At 50.3% G+C, this 19419-nt stretch overlaps 2 protein-coding genes across 4 annotated transcripts in view; one reads left to right on the top strand and one right to left on the bottom strand.

Moving 5' to 3' along the window:
* The window catches only part of LOC142311253 (uncharacterized), a 37080-nt gene extending 29057 nt beyond the window's left edge, over positions 1-8023 (bottom strand). Inside the window, exons 1-4 of one of the 2 annotated variants that reach the window (XM_075349490.1) lie at positions 7953-8023; positions 5358-5437; positions 5045-5230; positions 4837-4960 (exon numbers count right to left, since the gene is read on the bottom strand). In XM_075349490.1, the coding sequence (XP_075205605.1) occupies positions 4837-4960; positions 5045-5230; positions 5358-5426 (379 nt within the window). In that variant the 5' untranslated portion in view covers positions 5427-5437; positions 7953-8023. Of the gene's footprint in view, positions 1-4836; positions 4961-5044; positions 5231-5357; positions 5438-7878 lie in introns of both variants that reach the window. The other variant, XM_075349489.1, reaches the window with a different exon arrangement.
* A 298-nt stretch (positions 8024-8321) lies between these two features.
* The window catches only part of TMEM17 (transmembrane protein 17), a 31514-nt gene continuing 20416 nt past the window's right edge, over positions 8322-19419 (top strand). Inside the window, exon 1 of one of the 2 annotated variants that reach the window (XM_075349499.1) lies at positions 8322-8396. In XM_075349499.1, the coding sequence (XP_075205614.1) occupies positions 8390-8396 (7 nt within the window). In that variant the 5' untranslated portion in view covers positions 8322-8389. The other variant, XM_075349498.1, reaches the window with a different exon arrangement.

Here is a 19419-nt window from a genome sequence, read left to right as displayed (position 1 = left end):
TTCTGTGTGATACTGTCTGCGCAGCTGTGTATCTAATCCTCTCCTGTGTGATACTGTCTGCTGAGCTGTGCATCTAATCCTCTCCTGTGTGATACTGTCTGCAGGGCTGTGTATCTAATCCTCTCCTGTATGATACTGTCTGCTGAGCTGTGTATCTAATCCTCTCCTGTGTGATACTGTGTGCTGAGCTGTGTATCTAATCCTATTTTGTGATGTCTGCAAAGCTGTGTATCTAATCCTCTGCTGTGTGATATGGTCTGCTGAGCTGTGTATCTAATCCTCTCCTTTGAGATACTGTGCTGAGCTGTGTATCTTATCCTATCCTGTGTGATGTCTGCAAAGCTGTGTATCTAATCCTCTGCTGTGTGATATGGTCTGCTGAGCTGTGTATCTAATCCTATCCTGTGTGATAGTCTGCTGAGCTGTGTATCTAATCCTATCCTGTGATGTCTGCAAAGCTGTGTATCTAATCCTCTGCTGTGTGATATGGTCTGCTGAGCTGTGTATCTAATCCTCTCCTGTGTGATACTGTGTGCTGAGCTGTGTATCTAATCTTCTCCTGTGTGATACTGTCTGCTGAGCTGTGTATCTAATCCTATGTTGTGTGATACTGTCTGCTGAGCTGTGTATCTAATCCTTTCCTGTGTGATACTGTCTGCAGGGCTTTGTATCTAATCCTATGTTGTGTGATACTGTGTGCTGAGCTGTGTATCTAATCCTCTCCCGTGTGATACTGTCTGCTGAGCCGTGTATCTAATCCTCTCCTGTGTGATACTGTCTGCTGAGCTGTGTATCTAATCCTCTACTCTGTGATATGGTCTGCACTGCTGTGTATCTAATCCTCTGCTGTGTGATATGGTCTGCACTGCTGTATCTAATCCTCTCCTGTGTGATACTGTCTGCTGAGCTGTGTATCTAATCCTCTACTCTGTGATATGGTCTGCACTGCTGTGTATCTAATCCTCTCCTGTGTGATACTGTCTGCTGAGCTGTGTATCTAATCCTCCGCTGTGTAATATGGTCTGCACTGCTGTGTATCTAATCCTCTCCTGTGTGATACTGTCTGCTGAGCTGTGTATCTAATCCTCTCCTGTGTGATACTGTCTGCAGGGCTGTGTATCTAATCCTCTCCTGTGTGGTACTGTCTGCTGAGCTGTGTATCTAATCCTCTCCTGTGTGGTACTGTCTACTGAGCTGTATCTAATCCTCTGCTTTGTGATATGGTCTGCAATGCTGTGTATCTAATCCTCTCCTGTGTGATACTGTCTGCTGAGCTGTGTATCTAATCCTATCCTGTATGATACTGTCTGCTGAGCTGTGCATCTAATCCTCCTGTATGATACTGTCTGCAGGGCCATGTATCTAATCCTGTCCTGTGTGATACTCCTGCAGAGCAGTGTATCTAATCTTATCCTATGTGATACTGTCTGCTGAGCTGTGTATCTAATCCTATCCTGTGTGATACTGTCTACTGAGCTGTGTATCTAATCCTTTGCTGTGTGATATGGTCTGCTGAGCTGTGTATCTAATCCTCTCCTGTGTGATACTGTGTGCTGAGCTGTGTATCTAATCCTCTCCTGTGTGATACTGTCTGCTGAGCTGTGTATCTAATCCTATCCTGTGTGATACTGTCTGCACAGCTGTGTATCTAATCCTCTCCTGTGTGATACTGTCTGCAGGGCTGTGTATCTAATCCTCTCCTGTATGATACTGTCTGCTGAGCTGTGTATCTAATCCTCTCCTGTGTGATACTGTGTGCTGAGCTGTGTATCTAATCCTATCCTGTGATGTCTGCAAAGCTGTGTATCTAATCCTCTGCTGTGTGATATGGTCTGCTGAGCTGTGTATCTAATCCTCTCCTTTGAGATACTGTGCTGAGCTGTGTATCTTATCCTATCCTGTGTGATGTCTGCAAAGCTGTGTATCTAATCCTCTGCTGTGTGATACTGTCTGCTGAGCTGTGTATCTAATCCTATCCTGTGTGATAGTCTGCTGAGCTGTGTATCTAATCCTATCCTGTGATGTCTGCAAAGCTGTGTATCTAATCCTCTGCTGTGTGATATGGTCTGCTGAGCTGTGTATCTAATCCTCTCCTGTGTGATACTGTGTGCTGAGCTGTGTATCTAATCCTCTCCTGTGTGATACTGTCTGCTGAGCTGTGTATCTAATCCTATGTTGTGTGATACTGTCTGCTGAGCATCTAATCCTCTCCTGTGTGATACTGTCTGCAGGGCTGTGTATCTAATACTCTCCTGTGTGATACTGTCTGCATAGCTGTGTATCTAATACTATCGTTTGATACTGTCTGCTGAGCTGTGTATCTAATCCTATCCTGTGTGATACTGTCTGCTGAGCTGTGTATCTAATCCTTTCCTGTGTGATACTGTCTGCAGGGCTTTGTATCTAATCCTATGTTGTGTGATACTGTGTGCTGAGCTGTGTATCTAATCCTCTCCCGTGTGATACTGTCTGCTGAGCCGTGTATCTAATCCTATGTTGTGTGATACTGTCTGCTGAGCTGTGTATCTAATCCTCTGCTGTGTAATATGGTCTGCACTGCTGTGTATCTAATCCTCTCCTGTGTGATACTGTCTGCTGAGCTGCGTATCTAATCCTCTACTCTGTGATATGGTCTGCACTGCTGTGTATCTAATCCTCTCCTGTGTGATATGGTCTGCACTGCTGTATCTAATCCTCTCCTGTGTGATGCTGTCTGCTGAGCTGTGTATCTAATCCTCTACTCTGTGATATGGTCTGCACTGCTGTGTATCTAATCCTCTCCTGTTTGATACTGTCTGCTGAGCTGTGTATCTAATCCTCCGCTGTGTAATATGGTCTGCACTGCTGTGTATCTAATCCTCTCCTGTGTGATACTGTCTGCTGAGCTGTGTATCTAATCCTCTGCTGTGTGATATGGTCTCCACTGCTGTGTATCTAATCCTCTCCTGTGTGGTACTGTCTGCTGAGCTGTGTATCTAATCCTCTCCTGTGTGGTACTGTCTACTGAGCTGTATCTAATCCTCTGCTTTGTGATATGGTCTGCAATGCTGTGTATCTAATCCTCTCCTGTGTGATACTGTCTGCTGAGCTGTGTATCTAATCCTATCCTGTATGATACTGTCTGCTGAGCTGTGCATCTAATCCTCCTGTATGATACTGTCTGCAGGGCCATGTATCTAATCCTGTCCTGTGTGATACTCCTGCAGAGCAGTGTATCTAATCTTATCCTATGTGATACTGTCTGCTGAGTTATGTATCTAATCCTATCCTGTGTGATACTCCTGCTGTCCTTGGTGACACTTTAGACATTTCTGGTCACCAACAAAATGGCTCTGCACTGTGTCCCTGCATGTCATTCTCTGTTATCTGTTGTATACACTCAGATTAGGAGGAGGGAGGCGCCACCACATACAGGAGAGCAGACTCCGCCCACTTTACGGCAGGCTGTAATCTGAGCTTTTTCTACAGTGGAAATTCAGTAGGATTTCAGTAGCTGCTCCCCCTAGTGTTTAACAGTGGAAAATATCAAACTTTTTCATTTTTTTTTTTTTTTTATTTTGCTCAATTAAAAAAAAATAATATTTAAACTAAACATTAAAACATTATTACTTTACATTTGTTCAGTTATTGAAATCTTTTTTTTTTTTTGACGACACCTTTCCTTTAATAATTTATCTTAGAGCAAGGCTGAAGACACTTATACCTAGAAATCCCCATTAACAGATATTTAAGAAATATTGCAATTTAATAAGGGTTCACCCTGTGAATTAGTATATGTTACTAGTGAATTTACTGCTATATTCAATGCTAGCTATAGTACCCGGGCGTTGCCCGGGATAGTAACTATGTCTCTTTGAGTTTCTGTCTGTCTCTGTCTGTATCAGTCTCTCTCTATCTCTGTGTCTCTCTCTTTCTCTGTGTCTGCCTGTCTCTCTTTCCAAGGCTGTCTCCTTGCCCGGCAGTCTCCTTGCCCGGCAGTCTCCTTGCCCGGCAGTCTCCTTGCCCGGCAGTCTCCTTGCCCGGCAGTCTCCTTGCCCGGCAGTCTCCTTGCCCGGCAGTCTCTTTGCCCGGCAGTCTCTTTGCCCGGCAGTCTCTTTGCCCGGCAGTCTCCTTGCCCGGCAGTCTCCTTGCCCGGCAGTCTCCTTGCCCGGCAGTCTCCTTGCCCGGCAGTCTCCTTGCCCGGCAGTCTCTTTGCCCGGCAGTCTCTTTGCCCGGCAGTCTCCTTGCCCGGCAGTCTCCTTGCCCGGCAGTCTCCTTGCCCGGCAGTCTCCTTGCCCGGCAGTCTCTTTGCCCGGCAGTCTCTTTGCCCGGCAGTCTCTTTGCCCGGCAGTCTCTTTGCCCGGCAGTCTCTGTCTGTGTCTCGGTCTGTCTGTCTTTTTCTGTCTCTCACTCACACATAAGCTTCTTATACTAACAGTTTATTTTGTTCCTATATCAACCACTGACAGTTGCTATTAATAGCCCGTATCTCCTAGCTCCATTCAAATTAATGGAGGCAGTATTTTTGGGAGTAACTGTAAAGCGCGGGGTTAATTTTTCTCGTCAAAACATAGTTATGACGTTCCCTGGGTCACATAGGGCGTCTGTGCAAAATTTCATGATTGTAAATGCGACGGTGCGGATTCCTTTAGCGGGGACACACACGCACACACACGCACACGCACACACACACACACACACACACACACACACACTGAGCTTTATATATTAGATTGTTTATCCCAGAAAAAAACACTAAATAGTAAGATTACACTCACTCTTAACCCAAATAGTATAATTTGTTCATCTGAAGACCCCTTAAATCACCTCTTACTTTACACTGAAGCTTCCTCTTACCTGGTGATGTTGGTTGCTGGTGGTCCTCCATCATGACGTCTCTGTACAGATCCTTGTGCTCTTCTACATACTCCCACTCCTCCATGGAGAAATGGACAGTGACATCCTGACACCTTATAGGAACCTGACACACAATGATACAGTCATCACCAGACACATCGTCCCTTGTGTTACTGTATAATGTCCCAGTGTTCCCAGCAGCGCTCACCTCTCCAGTCAGCAGCTCAATCATCTTGTTGGTGAGGTCCAGGATCTTCTGCTCACTGTACTCGGGTATTAGAGAGTGAGGTGGAGGCTCTGCGATAGGGCTCTGGGTCGTGTGCCGTACTCCCAACACTTGAGGACATCTGGTGGTCACACAGTTATCGGGAATCTTCCTCACCACTGTGTATTCCTGTGCATGCACGGAAACACACAAATATCACTATACACATCCCCACACTCCCTCACCTCTGCCATCGTGCCCCTATTTCTTAGCAGTCACAAAGGGACGTAACATGGTATCATTCCCAGTTTCTTACATCCCCTATTAGCAGGTAGATGATCTCGAGGCTGAGGTGTAATATCTTCTTGCTTCTTTCTTCATCCATCTTTACTGCACCTTGAAGGGAATGAACCAATATTTTACAAGTAGGAAACTTAAATGTAGAAAAGATCCATAATCCTGAGTATGCAATGTATAAAAGCCAAAATGAAGAACGCTAGTCCGAATATCAGGAAAATCCACAGCACCACCATAATGAATATAGGTAAACATTATGAATTACATGTGATAATGGGGCTCCCTGTCATCCACACAGGACAGTGTCTTTTTTAATATGGATTTTCAGTATGGATTCTGCCCTGAATAACAATGGAAGAAATATAGGACAACTTAGTCACTCTATATACATGGAGGTAGCCTTGACGTTGAAGTACAGGAGAGACGGTGAGCTCTACATGGTTGAAAACAAGCATCCTGCATATAAGGCGATGTCAAAGGGATGATGTCAATGGGGCAGCGGAAGAGTCCTGTACGTGAGGGGGGCGGGCAGCAGAGGAGTCCTGTACGTGAGTGGGGCGGGCAGCAGAGGAGTCCTGTACGTGAGGGGGCGGGCAGCAGAAGAGTCCTGTACTTGAGTGGGGCGGGCAGCGGAGGAGTCCTGTACGTGAGGGGGGGCGGGCAGCGGAGGAGTCCTGTACGTGAGGGGGGCGGACAGCGGAGGAGTCCTGTACGTGAGGGGGGCGGGCAGCGGAGGAGTCCTGTACGTGAGGGGGGCGGGCAGCGGAGGAGTCCTGTACGTGAGGGGGGCGGGCAGCGGAGGAGTCCTGTACGTGAGGGGGGCGGGCAGCGGAGGAGTCCTGTACGTGAGGGGGGCGGGCAGCGGAGGAGTCCTGTACGTGAGGGGGGCGGGCAGCGGAGGAGTCCTGTACGTGAGGGGGGCGGGCAGCGGAGGAGTCCTGTACGTGAGGGGGGCGGGCAGCGGAGGAGTCCTGTACGTGAGGGGGGCGGGCAGCGGAGGAGTCCTGTACGTGAGGGGGGCGGGCAGCGGAGGAGTCCTGTACGTGAGGGGGGCGGGCAGCGGAGGAGTCCTGTACGTGAGGGGGGCGGGCAGCGGAGGAGTCCTGTACGTGAGGGGGGCGGGCAGCGGAGGAGTCCTGTACGTGAGGGGGGCGGGCAGCGGAGGAGTCCTGTACGTGAGGGGGGCGGGCAGCGGAGGAGTCCTGTACGTGAGGGGGGCGGGCAGCGGAGGAGTCCTGTACGTGAGGGGGGCGGGCAGCGGAGGAGTCCTGTACGTGAGGGGGGCGGGCAGCGGAGGAGTCCTGTACGTGAGGGGGGCGGGCAGCGGAGGAGTCCTGTACGTGAGGGGGACAGCGGAGGAGTCCTGTACGTGAGGGGGGCAGCGGAGGAGTCCTGTACGTGAGGGGGGCAGCGGAGGAGTCCTGTACGTGAGGGGGGCAGCGGAGGAGTCCTGTACGTGAGGGGACCTGTACGTTGGGGGTCAGCGGAGGAGTCCTGTACGTTGGGGGGCAGCGGAGGAGTCCTGTACGTTGGGGGACAGCAAAGGAGTCCTGTACATGAGGGGGGCAGCGGAGGAGTCCTGTACATGAGGGGGGCAGCGGAGGAGTCCTGTACATGAGGGGGGCAGCGGAGGAGTCCTGTACATGAGGGGGGCAGCGGAGGAGTCCTGTACGTTGGGGGACAGCGGAGGAGTCCAGTACGTTGGGGGGCAGCGAAGGAGTCCTGTACGTTGGAGGGCAGAGGAGGAGTTCTGCACGTTGGGGGGCAGCGGAGGAGTCCTGTACGTTGGGGGGACAGCGGAGGAGTCCTGTACGTTGGGGGGCAGCGGAGGAGTCCTGCACGTCGGGGGGCAGCGGAGGAGTCCTGCACGTCGGGGGGCAGCGGAGGAGTCCTGCACGTTGGGGGGCAGCGGAGGAGTCCTGCACGTTGGGGGGCAGCGGAGGAGTCCTGCACGTTGGGGGGTAGTGGAGGAGTCCTGCACGTTGGGGGGCAGCGGAGGAGTTCTGCACGTTGGGGGGCAGCGGAGGAGTCCTGCACGTTGGGGGGCAGCGGAGGAGTCCTGCACGTTGGGGGGCAGCGGAGGAGTTCTGTACGTTGGGGGGCAGCGGAGGAGTCCTGTACGTTGGGGGGCAGCGGAGGAGTCTTGCACGTTGGGGGGCAGCGGAGGAGTCCTGCACGTTGGGGGGCAGCGGAGGAGTCCTGCACGTTGGGGGGCAGCGGAGGAGTCCTGCACGTTGGGGGGCAGCGGAGGAGTCTTGCACGTTGGGGGGCAGCGGAGGAGTCTTGCACACCAGGACAGCAGACCAAAGGCATCTTGTATCTAGCAGGGCAGTGGAGAAATTCTTTAGATATGAAGGGCAGTAGTCGTTCTTTAGACATGGAGGGTAGTGGAGACGTTGAACATTATGGGGTAGAGGAAGCTGGGAACAATCTTACAGTACATAAGGAGACATCCGAGGGAGGAGGTAAATGGGGGCAGTAGATACTTACTGTATAAGGGGGCAGAGAAGGCACCAGACATAGACACATTATACACTCACTTGCTATATACAGGCTTGTACCCGTGATATGAATGTACATGGATACAGAATGACATAGATGGAGCCGTACATACCACACCAGCACTAATTCGGTGGATAGATGCTAGAATGTACGGGCTCCTTCCTGGTATGACGTAATTTGTCACGTGTAGGGGGCGTGTTCAAAATACAGCCCGATGCTTTACAGACGGCATAATTAATATTCTTTTTCTAAGTCCACGTGGGCATGGAGTTATTATAATAGAAGCGGGGGTCTGGGGTGAGACCGGTGCAGGGAAGGGGGGAGAGGGGCGAAGCCCCCCTTGCATGATAATAGTGAACAGGAGAAAACGTCACCAAGCCCACCAATCAAGAGAGTGACTCCCACTATCCTAGCTGGTCACGCCCACTAACCTGGAAGGAGCCCGTACATTCTAGGCTCAACCCTAAACAAGCTCCCAAAACGTAGAGCGCATGCGCACTGTAGACTGCCACATTAACGCTGCAATCAGCGCTGAAAGGAAAGTGACACATGCGCGGTAATTGTCCTCTTTCACCGGATACGCATGTTGTTATGGAAACCGGACTCCAAGCTTTGACTGTTGAGAATCCAGTATGGCGCTGCCCGGGGCCGTCCGTCGCCAGTTAGATTCTATGACCCGCAGCATATTCAATGATGGGAGGCGAACGGCGCCGAATAAGAGCGAAGTGACTGGCAGCAGCGGTGAGCTGGACAGGGGCATCATACACGGCATTGCGGCGCGGGCCGTGTGGGGTGTATGGCAGCAGCGGTGCGGGCCGTGTGGGGTGTATGGCAGCAGCGGTGCGGGCCGTGTGGGGTGTATGGCAGCAGCGGTGCGGGGTGTATGGCAGCAGCGGTGCGGGGTGTATGGCAGCAGCGGTGCGGGCCGTGTGGGGTGTATGGCAGCAGCGGTGCGGGGTGTATGGCAGCAGCGGTGCGGGGTGCATGGCAGCAGCGGTGCGGGCCGTGTGGGGTGTATGGCAGCAGCGGTGCGGGGTGTATGGCAGCAGCGGTGCGGGGTGTATGGCAGCAGCGGTGCGGGGTGCATGGCAGCAGCGGTGCGGGGTGCATGGCAGCAGCGGTGCGGGGTGCATGGCAGCAGCGGTGCGGGGTGCATGGCAGCAGCGGTGCGGGGTGCATGGCAGCAGCGGTGCGGGGTGCATGGCAGCAGCGGTGCGGGGTGCATGGCAGCAGCGGTGTGGGGTGCATGGCAGCAGCGGTGTGGGGTGCATGGCAGCAGCGGTGTGGGGTGTATGGCAGCAGCGGTGCGGGCCGTGTGGGGTGTATGGCAGCAGCGGTGCGGGGTGTATGGCAGCAGCGGTGCGGGGTGTATGGCAGCAGCGGTGCGGGCCGTGTGGGGTGTATGGCAGCAGCGGTGCGGGGTGTATGGCAGCAGCGGTGCGGGGTGTATGGCAGCAGCGGTGCGGGGTGCATGGCAGCAGCGGTGCGGGCTGTGTGGGGTGTATGGCAGCAGCGGTGCGGGGTGTATGGCAGCAGCGGTGCGGGGTGTATGGCAGCAGCGGTGCGGGGTGTATGGCAGCAGCGGTGCGGGGTGTATGGCAGCAGCGGTGCGGGGTGTATGGCAGCAGCGGTGCGGGGTGTATGGCAGCAGCGGTGCGGGGTGCATGGCAGCAGCGGTGCGGGGTGCATGGCAGCAGCGGTGCGGGGTGCATGGCAGCAGCGGTGCGGGGTGCATGGCAGCAGCGGTGCGGGGTGCATGGCAGCAGCGGTGCGGGGTGCATGGCAGCAGCGGTGCGGGGTGCATGGCAGCAGCGGTGTGGGGTGCATGGCAGCAGCGGTGCGGGCCGTGTGGGGTGTATGGCAGCAGCGGTGCGGGGTGTATGGCAGCAGCGGTGCGGGGTGCATGGCAGCAGCGGTGCGGGCCGTGTGGGGTGTATGGCAGCAGCGGTGCGGGGTGTATGGCAGCAGCGGTGCGGGGTGCATGGCAGCAGCGGTGCGGGGTGCATGGCAGCAGCGGTGCGGGGTGCATGGCAGCAGCGGTGCGGGGTGCATGGCAGCAGCGGTGCGGGGTGCATGGCAGCAGCGGTGCGGGCCGCGTGGGGTGCATGGCAGCAGCGGTGCGGGCCGCGTGGGGTGTATGGCAGCAGCGGTGCGGGCCGCGTGGGGTGTATGGCAGCAGCGGTGCGCTCCCCAGTGCCAACCCTGGCCACTATAGCAGTGTGGCCCAGTGATTGCCACATGTGCCCCTCCATGGGTGTCAGCTGCCTGTTATCACCTGCGGGTCACGCAGTGTATAGACCTGTGACCTCTGCATAGAAAGCCTCACAGGATTTCAGCCCATATACTTATATGTGCATGTGCCTCCATCACAGACAAGGCCGGACTTTGTTCACACACGGCGTTTTTGCAGTGGTTTTTTTTGCAGCGTTTTTTTTTGCATGATTTCTTCATTGGAAGAAACACACAAAACATTTTTTTTTTTTTTTCCTGACTGAAATGTCATCCTTTTTGTTTTTTGCTGCGTTTTTTGAAGAATGAGCTTGTCAATTCTTTCACCGTTTTTGCCGCAGTTTCGCAGCGGTTTTCCACCCTTACAAATCAATGAGGAAGTTAAGAAATGCTGACACCCCCCCACAGAAAAACCGCAGGTTAGCTCCTGCCAAGACATGAGGTTTTACCACAGTTTACTGCAGAACAAACACAGCAGCAACGCCCTGTGTGAGCATAGCCTAAAGCTGGGGTCACACTAAACGACGGCGACAACGACGTCGCTGTTACGTCACCATTTTCTGTGACGTAGCAGCGACCTTGTAAGTCGCTGTTATGATCGCTGCTTAGCTGTCAAACACAGCAGAAGCAGCAGCGATCATAACGTCGCTGTGCTACATGTGCAGAGAGCAGGGAGCCGCGCACACTGAGCGCTGGCTCCCTGCTCTCCTAGCTACAGCACACATCGGGTTAATTACACGATGTGTACTGCAGCTACATGTCACAGTGCAGAGAGCAGGGGCCGGCACTGACAGTGAGAGCGGCGGAGGCTGGTAACGAAGGTAAATATCGGGTAACCACCTTGGTTACCCGATGTTTACCTTGGTTACAGCTTACCGCAGCTGCCAGTGCCGGCTCCTGCTCTCTGCTCGCTTCATTTCGTCGCTCTCTCGCTGTCACACACAGCGATGTGTGCGTCACAGCGGGAGAGCGACAACCAAAAAATGAAGCTGGACATTCAGCAACGAGCGGCGACCTCACAGCAGGGGCCAGCTCGTTGCCGGATGTCACACACAGCGACGGGACGTCGCTGCAACGTCACAGAAAATGGTGACGTAGCAGCGATGTTGTTGTCGCTGTGTGTGACACCACCTTAACATGGCCAGTCCATTGCTCTGTTACTGAGAAATCAGCATTTGTATTGTATGCAAATGAGGCTGAAGGGCTTTTGGGCCTCTTAAAGCTCTTCCCAAGCCTAACTCACTCTGGCTCTATTCCCTGCCCAGCGCCGCCTCCTAAAGCTCTTCCCAAGCCTATGTCACTCTGTCTCTATTCCCTGCCCAGCGCCGCCTCCTAAAGCTCTTCCCAAGCCTCTGGCACTCCGGCTCTATTCCCCACCCAGTGCTTCCCCTAAAGCTCTTCCCAAGCCTCTGTCACTCCGGCCCTATTCCCCACCCAGTGCTGCCCATAAAGCTCTTCCCAAGCCTCCGTCACTCTGGCTCTATTCCCCACCCAGTGCTGCCCATAAAGCTCTTCCCAAGCCTCTGTCACTCCGGCTCTATTCCCCACCCAGTGCTTCCCCTAAAGCTCTTCCCAAGCCTCTGTCACTCCGGCCCTATTCCCCACCCAGTGCTGCCCATAAAGCTCTTCCCAAGCCTCTGTCACTCTGGCTCTATTCCCCACCCAGTGCTGCCCATAAAGATCTTCCCAAGCCTCTGTCACTCCGGCTCTATTCCCCACCCAGTGCTGCCTCTTAAGCCTCCTTCTCACATTCGTGTCTCCAGTATTTACGACTTCTGTTTTCACACATACCGGCAGTCCTATAGAAAAAGACGCTGGAGTGGTGTTTTAACCTCTTCACCACCCGACAATTTTCGTTTTTATTTCCAAAAGCCATACATGGGTGTTTTTTTTTCCATAGCCATATGGTAGCTTATTTTTTGCGGGAGGAGTTGTTCTTTTGAAAGAAACTATTCATTTTACCATATAGTGTACTGGAAAATAGGAAAGTAGCGCACATTAACAGGTTTTTAGATGAAGTATTTCTAAAGATTGTTTATGAGATGCTAATGAGGGCTGTGACTAGTTTAAGGAGCGTTAGTTCCCTGGCTAGTAGGCCCACTTAGCATGTTATCATGCCCCTGTTGGCGTGATAACGTGCTTTACAATGCCCAGCGTCATGGCTTTGTCCTAGTTAGCATTGAGCTTCTGTGACACTGGGTGTATGCGTACCCGACTCTCACTGCCCATGATCAGAAGTCGTCCGAACCTCTGGCCATGCACACTACTCAGAAGCCGGGTATATGTGTCCCCGCGTCATAGGAGCTCAATGCTGACGGGTACAAAGCACGGCTTTGTATTGCGCTGCCATGACACAGGGCATTGTAAAGCAGGTTATTACGCCCATAGGGGCATGATAACACGATAAGTGGGCCTACTAGCCAGGAGAACTAATGCTCCTGAAAATAGTCACAGGCCTAATTAGCATCTCATAAGCGATCTTTAGAAATACTTTATCTAAAGATCTGTTAATGTGCGCTACTTTCCTGTTTTGCAGTTTATGATATGGTAAAATTAGTCATTGCATTAAAAAAAAAAACAACTCTTGCAAAAAAACAAGCCCTCATATGGCTTTGGAAAAATAAAAAAAGTTATGGCTCTTGGAAAAAAAAGCGATAACAGAAAATTGCCGGGTGGTGAAGAGGTTAAAGCGCCTCTCCAATGTTTTTTCTATATAGTACTGCTAGAGTGGTGCCTCTCCTGTCGGACCTGCCGGCTGCTCCAGTGTTTGCTGAAGGCCACAAATCAATACAACTCTATGGAGCCTCGTTCTGGCTCTCATGCATTTGTATTGAGCCTTGTGATGTCACTTCTTAATCTCAGTCAGAAGATGGCACTGCTGGGCTGGAGTGGCAGCGATAAAGCATGAAAACTCCGGTTAATAAGTATCATACGGGGGACAGGGGACTTAGATTTAAAACACCACTACAGTGCTGAAAAAACCCTACGCTGGAGTGATGTTCTCACTGTACGTTATTGGGATATTACGCAATATACCAACACTACGTAGAAAGTACTTGTGAAAGTGATACATGGTATTTTACAAATAGAAATCTGAAAATTGTGAGATTTATTTGTATTCCGCCCCCTGAGTTATACATTGTAGGACCACATTTTGCTGCAATTACTACTGCAAGTCTTTTGGGTATGCCTCTACCAGCTTTGCACATCTAGAGAAGAAAAAACAAAAAGCCAGCACCAAATGTGCACTACAGCACTAAACATTCCAAACTGTACTTATTATAAAAAATTTTGAGATTTTTGGCAAAAAATTGCAATTTCTTGAGCTGCTTCGCCACGTCACGGCAAATCTCATTTGAAGCAGTCCTACACTAAAATATTTTTATAAAATGTGCCATACAGCCTCACATATGAATAGTAGAACTGCTCTTAGCAGCACTCACCTGGTCTATTTCAATCCCGTACCCATGACTGAGTCATGGCTGTGGGTGGGACAGGTCCAAGCAAATGCTGCATGAAGTAAATAGCCTGTGGACAAAGCCTGATGACTCAATGTGAACAGTCACCAACCGCCAAAATCTAGACAGATGGAATACATCCCAAATTGGGGTGCAAAGCAAGGTGGAGGTCAACCACCGACCAATTCAATGAAGAAAAACCAAAAGCAGCACCAAATGTGCACTACAGCACTAAACATTCCAAACTGTACTTATTTTAAAAATTTTGAGATTTTTGGCAAAAAATTGCAATTTCTTGAGCTGCTTCGCCACGTCACGGCAAATTTCATTTGAAGCAGTCCTACACTAAAATATTTTTATAAAATGTGCCATACGGCCTCACATATGAATAGTAGAACTGCTCTTAGCAGCACTCACCTGGTCTATTTCAATCCCGTACCCATGACTGAGTCATGGCTGGGGGCGGGACAGGTCCAAGCAAATGCTGCATGAAGTAAATAGCCTGTGGACAAAGCCTGATGACTAAGGCTAAGTTCACACATCCTGTGTTTTGCATCAGTCACAATCCGTCGCCTTGAGGAATTACGGAATCCTGCAAAACATTTTGCAGGAATCCTGTATTTCCCCATAGACTTCTATTAGTGACGGATTGCGACTGATGACCCTGCGTTGCATCCGCTGCGTCGCGGTCCGTCGTTTTTGACTGACCGCCGAGCGGGGAGCAACGCAGAATGTAACGTTTTTCGGGCCGTCAAAATTAACGCGCCGCGCAGGAATCCGTCGCCATCCGTCAAGCTTGTAATGCATGTCTATGGTGCTGGATTCCGTCGTAATCCGTCTTACAACGGAATCCAGCGCAGGATTCCGTCATGCTCTACTGAGCATGCCCAGCATGCTTGGCACGCCCACTGGGCTGTCCCAAACACAGACGGATCATGACTGATCCGTCAAAAAATGGACGCACAGCGGATGTAACGGACGCAACTGATCCGTTTTTTCACAGGATTCCTGTGAAAGGAATCCTGTGAAAAACACATCAGTTGCATCAGTTGACATCTTGAAAATGACTGATCCGTTGCTGACGGACCTGACGGATTGAAAACACAGGATGTGTGAACTTAGCCTAATGTGAACAGTCACCAACCGCCAAAATCCAGACAGATGGAATACATCCCAAATTGGGGTGCATAGCAAGGCAAACATTTTTTTTTTTTTTTTTTTTTTTTTATAATAAGTACAGTTTGGAATGTTTAGTGCTGTAGTGCACATTTGGTGCTGGCTTTTTGGTTTTTTTTGCACATCTAGAGGCTGACATTTTTGCACATTCTCTTTGCAAACTAGCTCTAGGTTTCTGAGATTGGATGGAGGCGTCTGTGAACGGCAATTTTCAAGTTTTGCCGCAGATTCTCAATGAGATGTAGTCTGGACATGACTGGACCATTCACACACATGAATATGCTTTGATCTAAGCCATTCCGTTGTAGCTCTGGCAGTATGTTTATGTTGCCCTGCTGGAAGGTGAACCTTCACCTCAGTCTCAAATCTTTTGCAGCCTTTACCAGGTTTTCCTCCAGGCTTACCCTGTATTTAGCTCCATCAATCTTGCCATTTACTTTTGCGAGCTTCCCTTTTCCTGCTGAAGAAAAGCTTCCCCACAGCATGATGTTGCCACCACCATGTCTAACAGTGGGGATGGTGTTTTCAGGGTGCTGTGCAGTGTTAGTTTTCTGCCACAGATACTGTTTTGCATTTAGTCCAAAAGGTTCTACTTTGGTCTCTTCTGATAAGAATACTTTTTTTTCCACATGCTAGCTATCTACTCTACATTTGTTTTTGTTTTTTTTGCAAATGGGACTTTCTTTAAAAAAAAAAAATGGCTTGCTTTTTGACACTCTTCCATAAAGGCCAGATTTTTATATCACTAAAGGTTGTCCCACATGAAATGTGGACCTCTTCAGCATGCCTCTTAGCTTCTTCTCACATTAGTGCTCTCCTTTCTTGGGATATCCGTTTAGGTGGATGACAATGTCTTGGTAGGTTTGCAGTTGTGCCATACTCCTTCCATTTTTAGATGATGAATTGAACAATGCTATGTGAGATGTTCTGAGCTTGGGCTATTTTTTATAACCTAACCCTGCTTTACACATATCAACATCTTTATCCCTGACCTGTCCAGTGTTTTCCTTGGTTTTCATGATGCTGTTTGATCCCTAATGTTCTCAAACCAACCTCCCGAGGCCTTCACAGAACACCTGTAGTTACACTGTGAATAAATTACACACAGGTGGACTCAATTTACTAATTTGGTGACTTTCGGAGGCAATTAGTCACTTTCAATCTTATTGAGGGGCGTGAATCTACAATGGACTAAATAACAAAGCATGTCACAATTTTCAGATTATTAATAAATCCATGTATCATTTCCTTTACACGTCACATATACTTGATGCTTTGTGTTGGCATATCACAGAAAAGCCCAATAAAATACATTTAACTTTGTGAGTGGAAAAAATGTGGAAAAGTTCACAGGGTGTCAGTAGTTTTTCAAGGCACTGAATGTGTTAGCATAAACATTGTTGTGTTATCACTAGCATGGCACATGCCCTCAATAGGGTCTATTCTTTGAATTAATAGTAGCCAATTCTTCTGCCATAGCTAAAATAAAGGTGTGTGTTTCCTTTGCTTAGCTATTTTTTCGGAGACTGTAGTATTCTTCCTATATTAGATGACCAGCCAGACAAGACGTAATTACGTGAGCACTTCTGTAGAGTGACTATAACGATGTGTCTGGGCCAGACATGGGCAAAATGTATACTAAATAGGATAACTGAAGTGAGCACTAATATATATTATGAGTGCAAGCCAAAAAATACATAGTACATAAGGACAAGGCTGCACATCAAAGTTAGATAATAGTATAATGCTATAAGCATACCGAAAAACATTGAAGCATACAATGAAAAATGCCACTTGCTAACTTGAAAGTGTGAATAATGAAATGCATACCTGCCATGAATATTTGGAAAAAGGAGATATTTAGCAATCGCATTGATCAATGTAACTGAGCCCCAAAACCTCGTCAAGGTATATCTCTATATAGCAGGGTTTTTTTTCGGTATGCTTATAGCATTATACTTGTTACGGGGGGCTGTCTGATAATAAAACCCAAAGGAATGTCAGACAGTCAGGGTCCACCGTGCAAAGACTCTGCTGCAGACTATGGCAGAGGATAAGGGGTATATAAGTGTGCCACTGTAAATAGTAATAGCACAAGTGCAGAGTGCAATACCTCTGTTAAACTTACAGAGAGGAATATAATTAGGAAATAAAGCAATTCCTCCCTTACTTGGAGGGTGTGTGGAATGGTCTCTGCCAATGATCACAGAGACAAGAGCAGTGAGTGTGAAATGGCACCTACCTAGGTCCGTTCCTCCTTTTCATTGTATGCTTCAATGTTTTTCAGTATGCTTATAGCATTATACTATTATCTAACTTTGATGTGCAGCCTTATCCTTATGTAATGGGCAAAATGTAGGCCTTGGGCCCTATCTGGCCCTCTGGCTGATCCAGGCTTGCTTTCAGACAGAGACAGGCGAAAGGCTGAAAACAGTGGCCTGGGGTCCGCACCATGCCCTGCGCCGCTGCTGCCCAATATCACCAGGAAGCAGATTGCAGTGAATACATTAGAGGAGGACAGAACCATCAGCTCATTCCACCAATCACCAATTTTTTTTTTAATGTGTATAACAAAACATTTGTAATTGCAATATTTTTGTGGGAGAAATACTTCATTTTCTTGAACAATTTCAAGGATGCCAATATTTTCGGCTATGACTGTATATCGGGACTGTGTGGGAGCGTAAATGCTATGTAGGGGGATGTGTGGGGGCTCATGCTATATATATATATATAGGGGAGCTGTTTCTGTGCTCGTGTATATAGGAGACCTATGTGGGGGCTCATATTGTATACAGGGGCATGTGTTGGGGCTCCCACTTAATACAGGGGGCCTGTGGGGGTTCATACTGCATGTAGGGGCCTGTGTGGAGGCACATACTGTATATAGGGGTCTGTGTGAGGGCTCATACTGTATGTAGGACTCATACTGTATGTAGGGGACCTGTGTGGGGGCTCATAATGTATCTTGGGGGCTGAAGATGAAGCTGTATATCTTGGGCGCTCTATGAGGGCTCATACTGTATGTAGGGGGCATGTGTGGGGGCTCATAATGTATGCAGGAGCCTGTGTGGGAGCTCATATTGTATATATGGGGCTGTGTGGGGGCTAATACTGTATGTAGGGGCTCATACTGTATATAGGGGTCTGTATGGGTCTAATACTGTATATAGGGGGCTGCATATAGGGGCTCATACTGTATGTAGAGGGCCTATGTGGGGGCTCATACTGTATATAGTGGGCTGTGTCGGGGCTCATACTGATTGTGGGGGGCCTGTATTGGGGCTCATTCTATATGCAGGAACCTGTGTGAGGGCTCATACTGGTATATAGCGCAGTTATGTGAGGGCTTATACTGTATGCAGGGAGACCTGTGGGGGGCTTATACTGTATGCAGGGGGGCCTGTGTGGGGGGCTCATACTGTATACAGGAAGTCCTGTGGGGGGCTCAAACTGTATATTGGGGGCCTGTGTGGGGGGCTCATACTGTATACAGGAAGACCTGTGGGGGGCTCATACTGTATATTGGGGGGCCTGTGTGGGGGCTCATACTGTATGCAGGGAGACCTGTGGGGGTCTCCTACTGTATATTGGGGGCCTGTGTGGGGGCTCATACTGTATGCAGGGGGACCTGTGGAGGGGGGCCCTCATACTGTATATTGGGGGCCTGTGTGGGGGCTCATACTGTATGCAGGGAGACCTGTGGAGGGGGGCCTCATACTGTATATTGGGGGCCTGTGTGGGGGCTCATACTGTATGCAGGGAGACCTGTGGAGGGGGGCTCATACTGTATATTGGGGGCCTGTGAGGGGGCTCATACTGTATACAGGGGCCTGTGAGGGGGCTCATACTGTATGCAGGGAGACCTGTGGGGGGGGGCTCATACTGTATACAGGGGGCTGTGTGTGTGGGCTCATACTGTATACAGGGGGCTGTGTCGGGGCTCATACTGATTGTGGGGTGCCTGTATTGGGGCTCATTCTATATGCAGGAACCTGTGTGAGGGCTCATACTGGTATATAGAGCAGTTATGTGAGGGCTTATACTGTATGCAGGGAGACCTGTGGGGGGCTTATACTGTATATTGGGGGCCTGTGTGGGGGCTCATACTGTATGCAGGGAGACTTGTGGGGGGCTCATACTGTATATTGGAGGCCTGTGTGGGGGCTCATACTGTATGCAGGGAGACCTGTGGGGGGGCTCATACTGTATATTGGGGGCCTGTGAGGGGGCTCATACTGTATACAGGGGCCTGTGAGGGGGCTCATACTGTATATTGGGGGCTTGTGTGGGGGCTCATACTGTATGCAGGGAGACCTGTGGGGGGGGGGCTCATACTGTATATTGGGGGCCTGTGAGGGGGCTCATACTGTATACAGGGGCCTGTGAGGGGGCTCATACTGTATATTGGGGGCTTGTGTGGGGGCTCATACTGTATGCAGGGAGACCTGTGGGGGGGGCTCATACTGTATACAGGGGGCTGTGTGTCTGGGCTCATACTGTATACAGGGGGCTGTGTGTGGGCTCATACTGTATACAGGGGGCTGTGTGTGGGGGCTCATACTGTATACAGGGGGCTGTGTGTGGGGGCTCATACTGTATACAGGGGGCTGTGTGTGGGGGCTCATACTGTATATTGGGGGCCTGTGTGGGGGCTCATACTGTATGCAGGGCTCATACTGTATATTGGGGGCCTGTGTGGGGGCTCATACTGTA

The sequence above is a fragment of the Anomaloglossus baeobatrachus genome, chromosome 5, assembly GCF_048569485.1.
Source record: "Anomaloglossus baeobatrachus isolate aAnoBae1 chromosome 5, aAnoBae1.hap1, whole genome shotgun sequence".
In the NCBI taxonomy this organism is placed as follows: Eukaryota; Metazoa; Chordata; class Amphibia; order Anura; family Aromobatidae; genus Anomaloglossus; species Anomaloglossus baeobatrachus.
The sequence above is the reverse complement of the archived record's forward strand: the minus strand, read 5'-3'. Positions and strand labels throughout refer to the sequence as shown.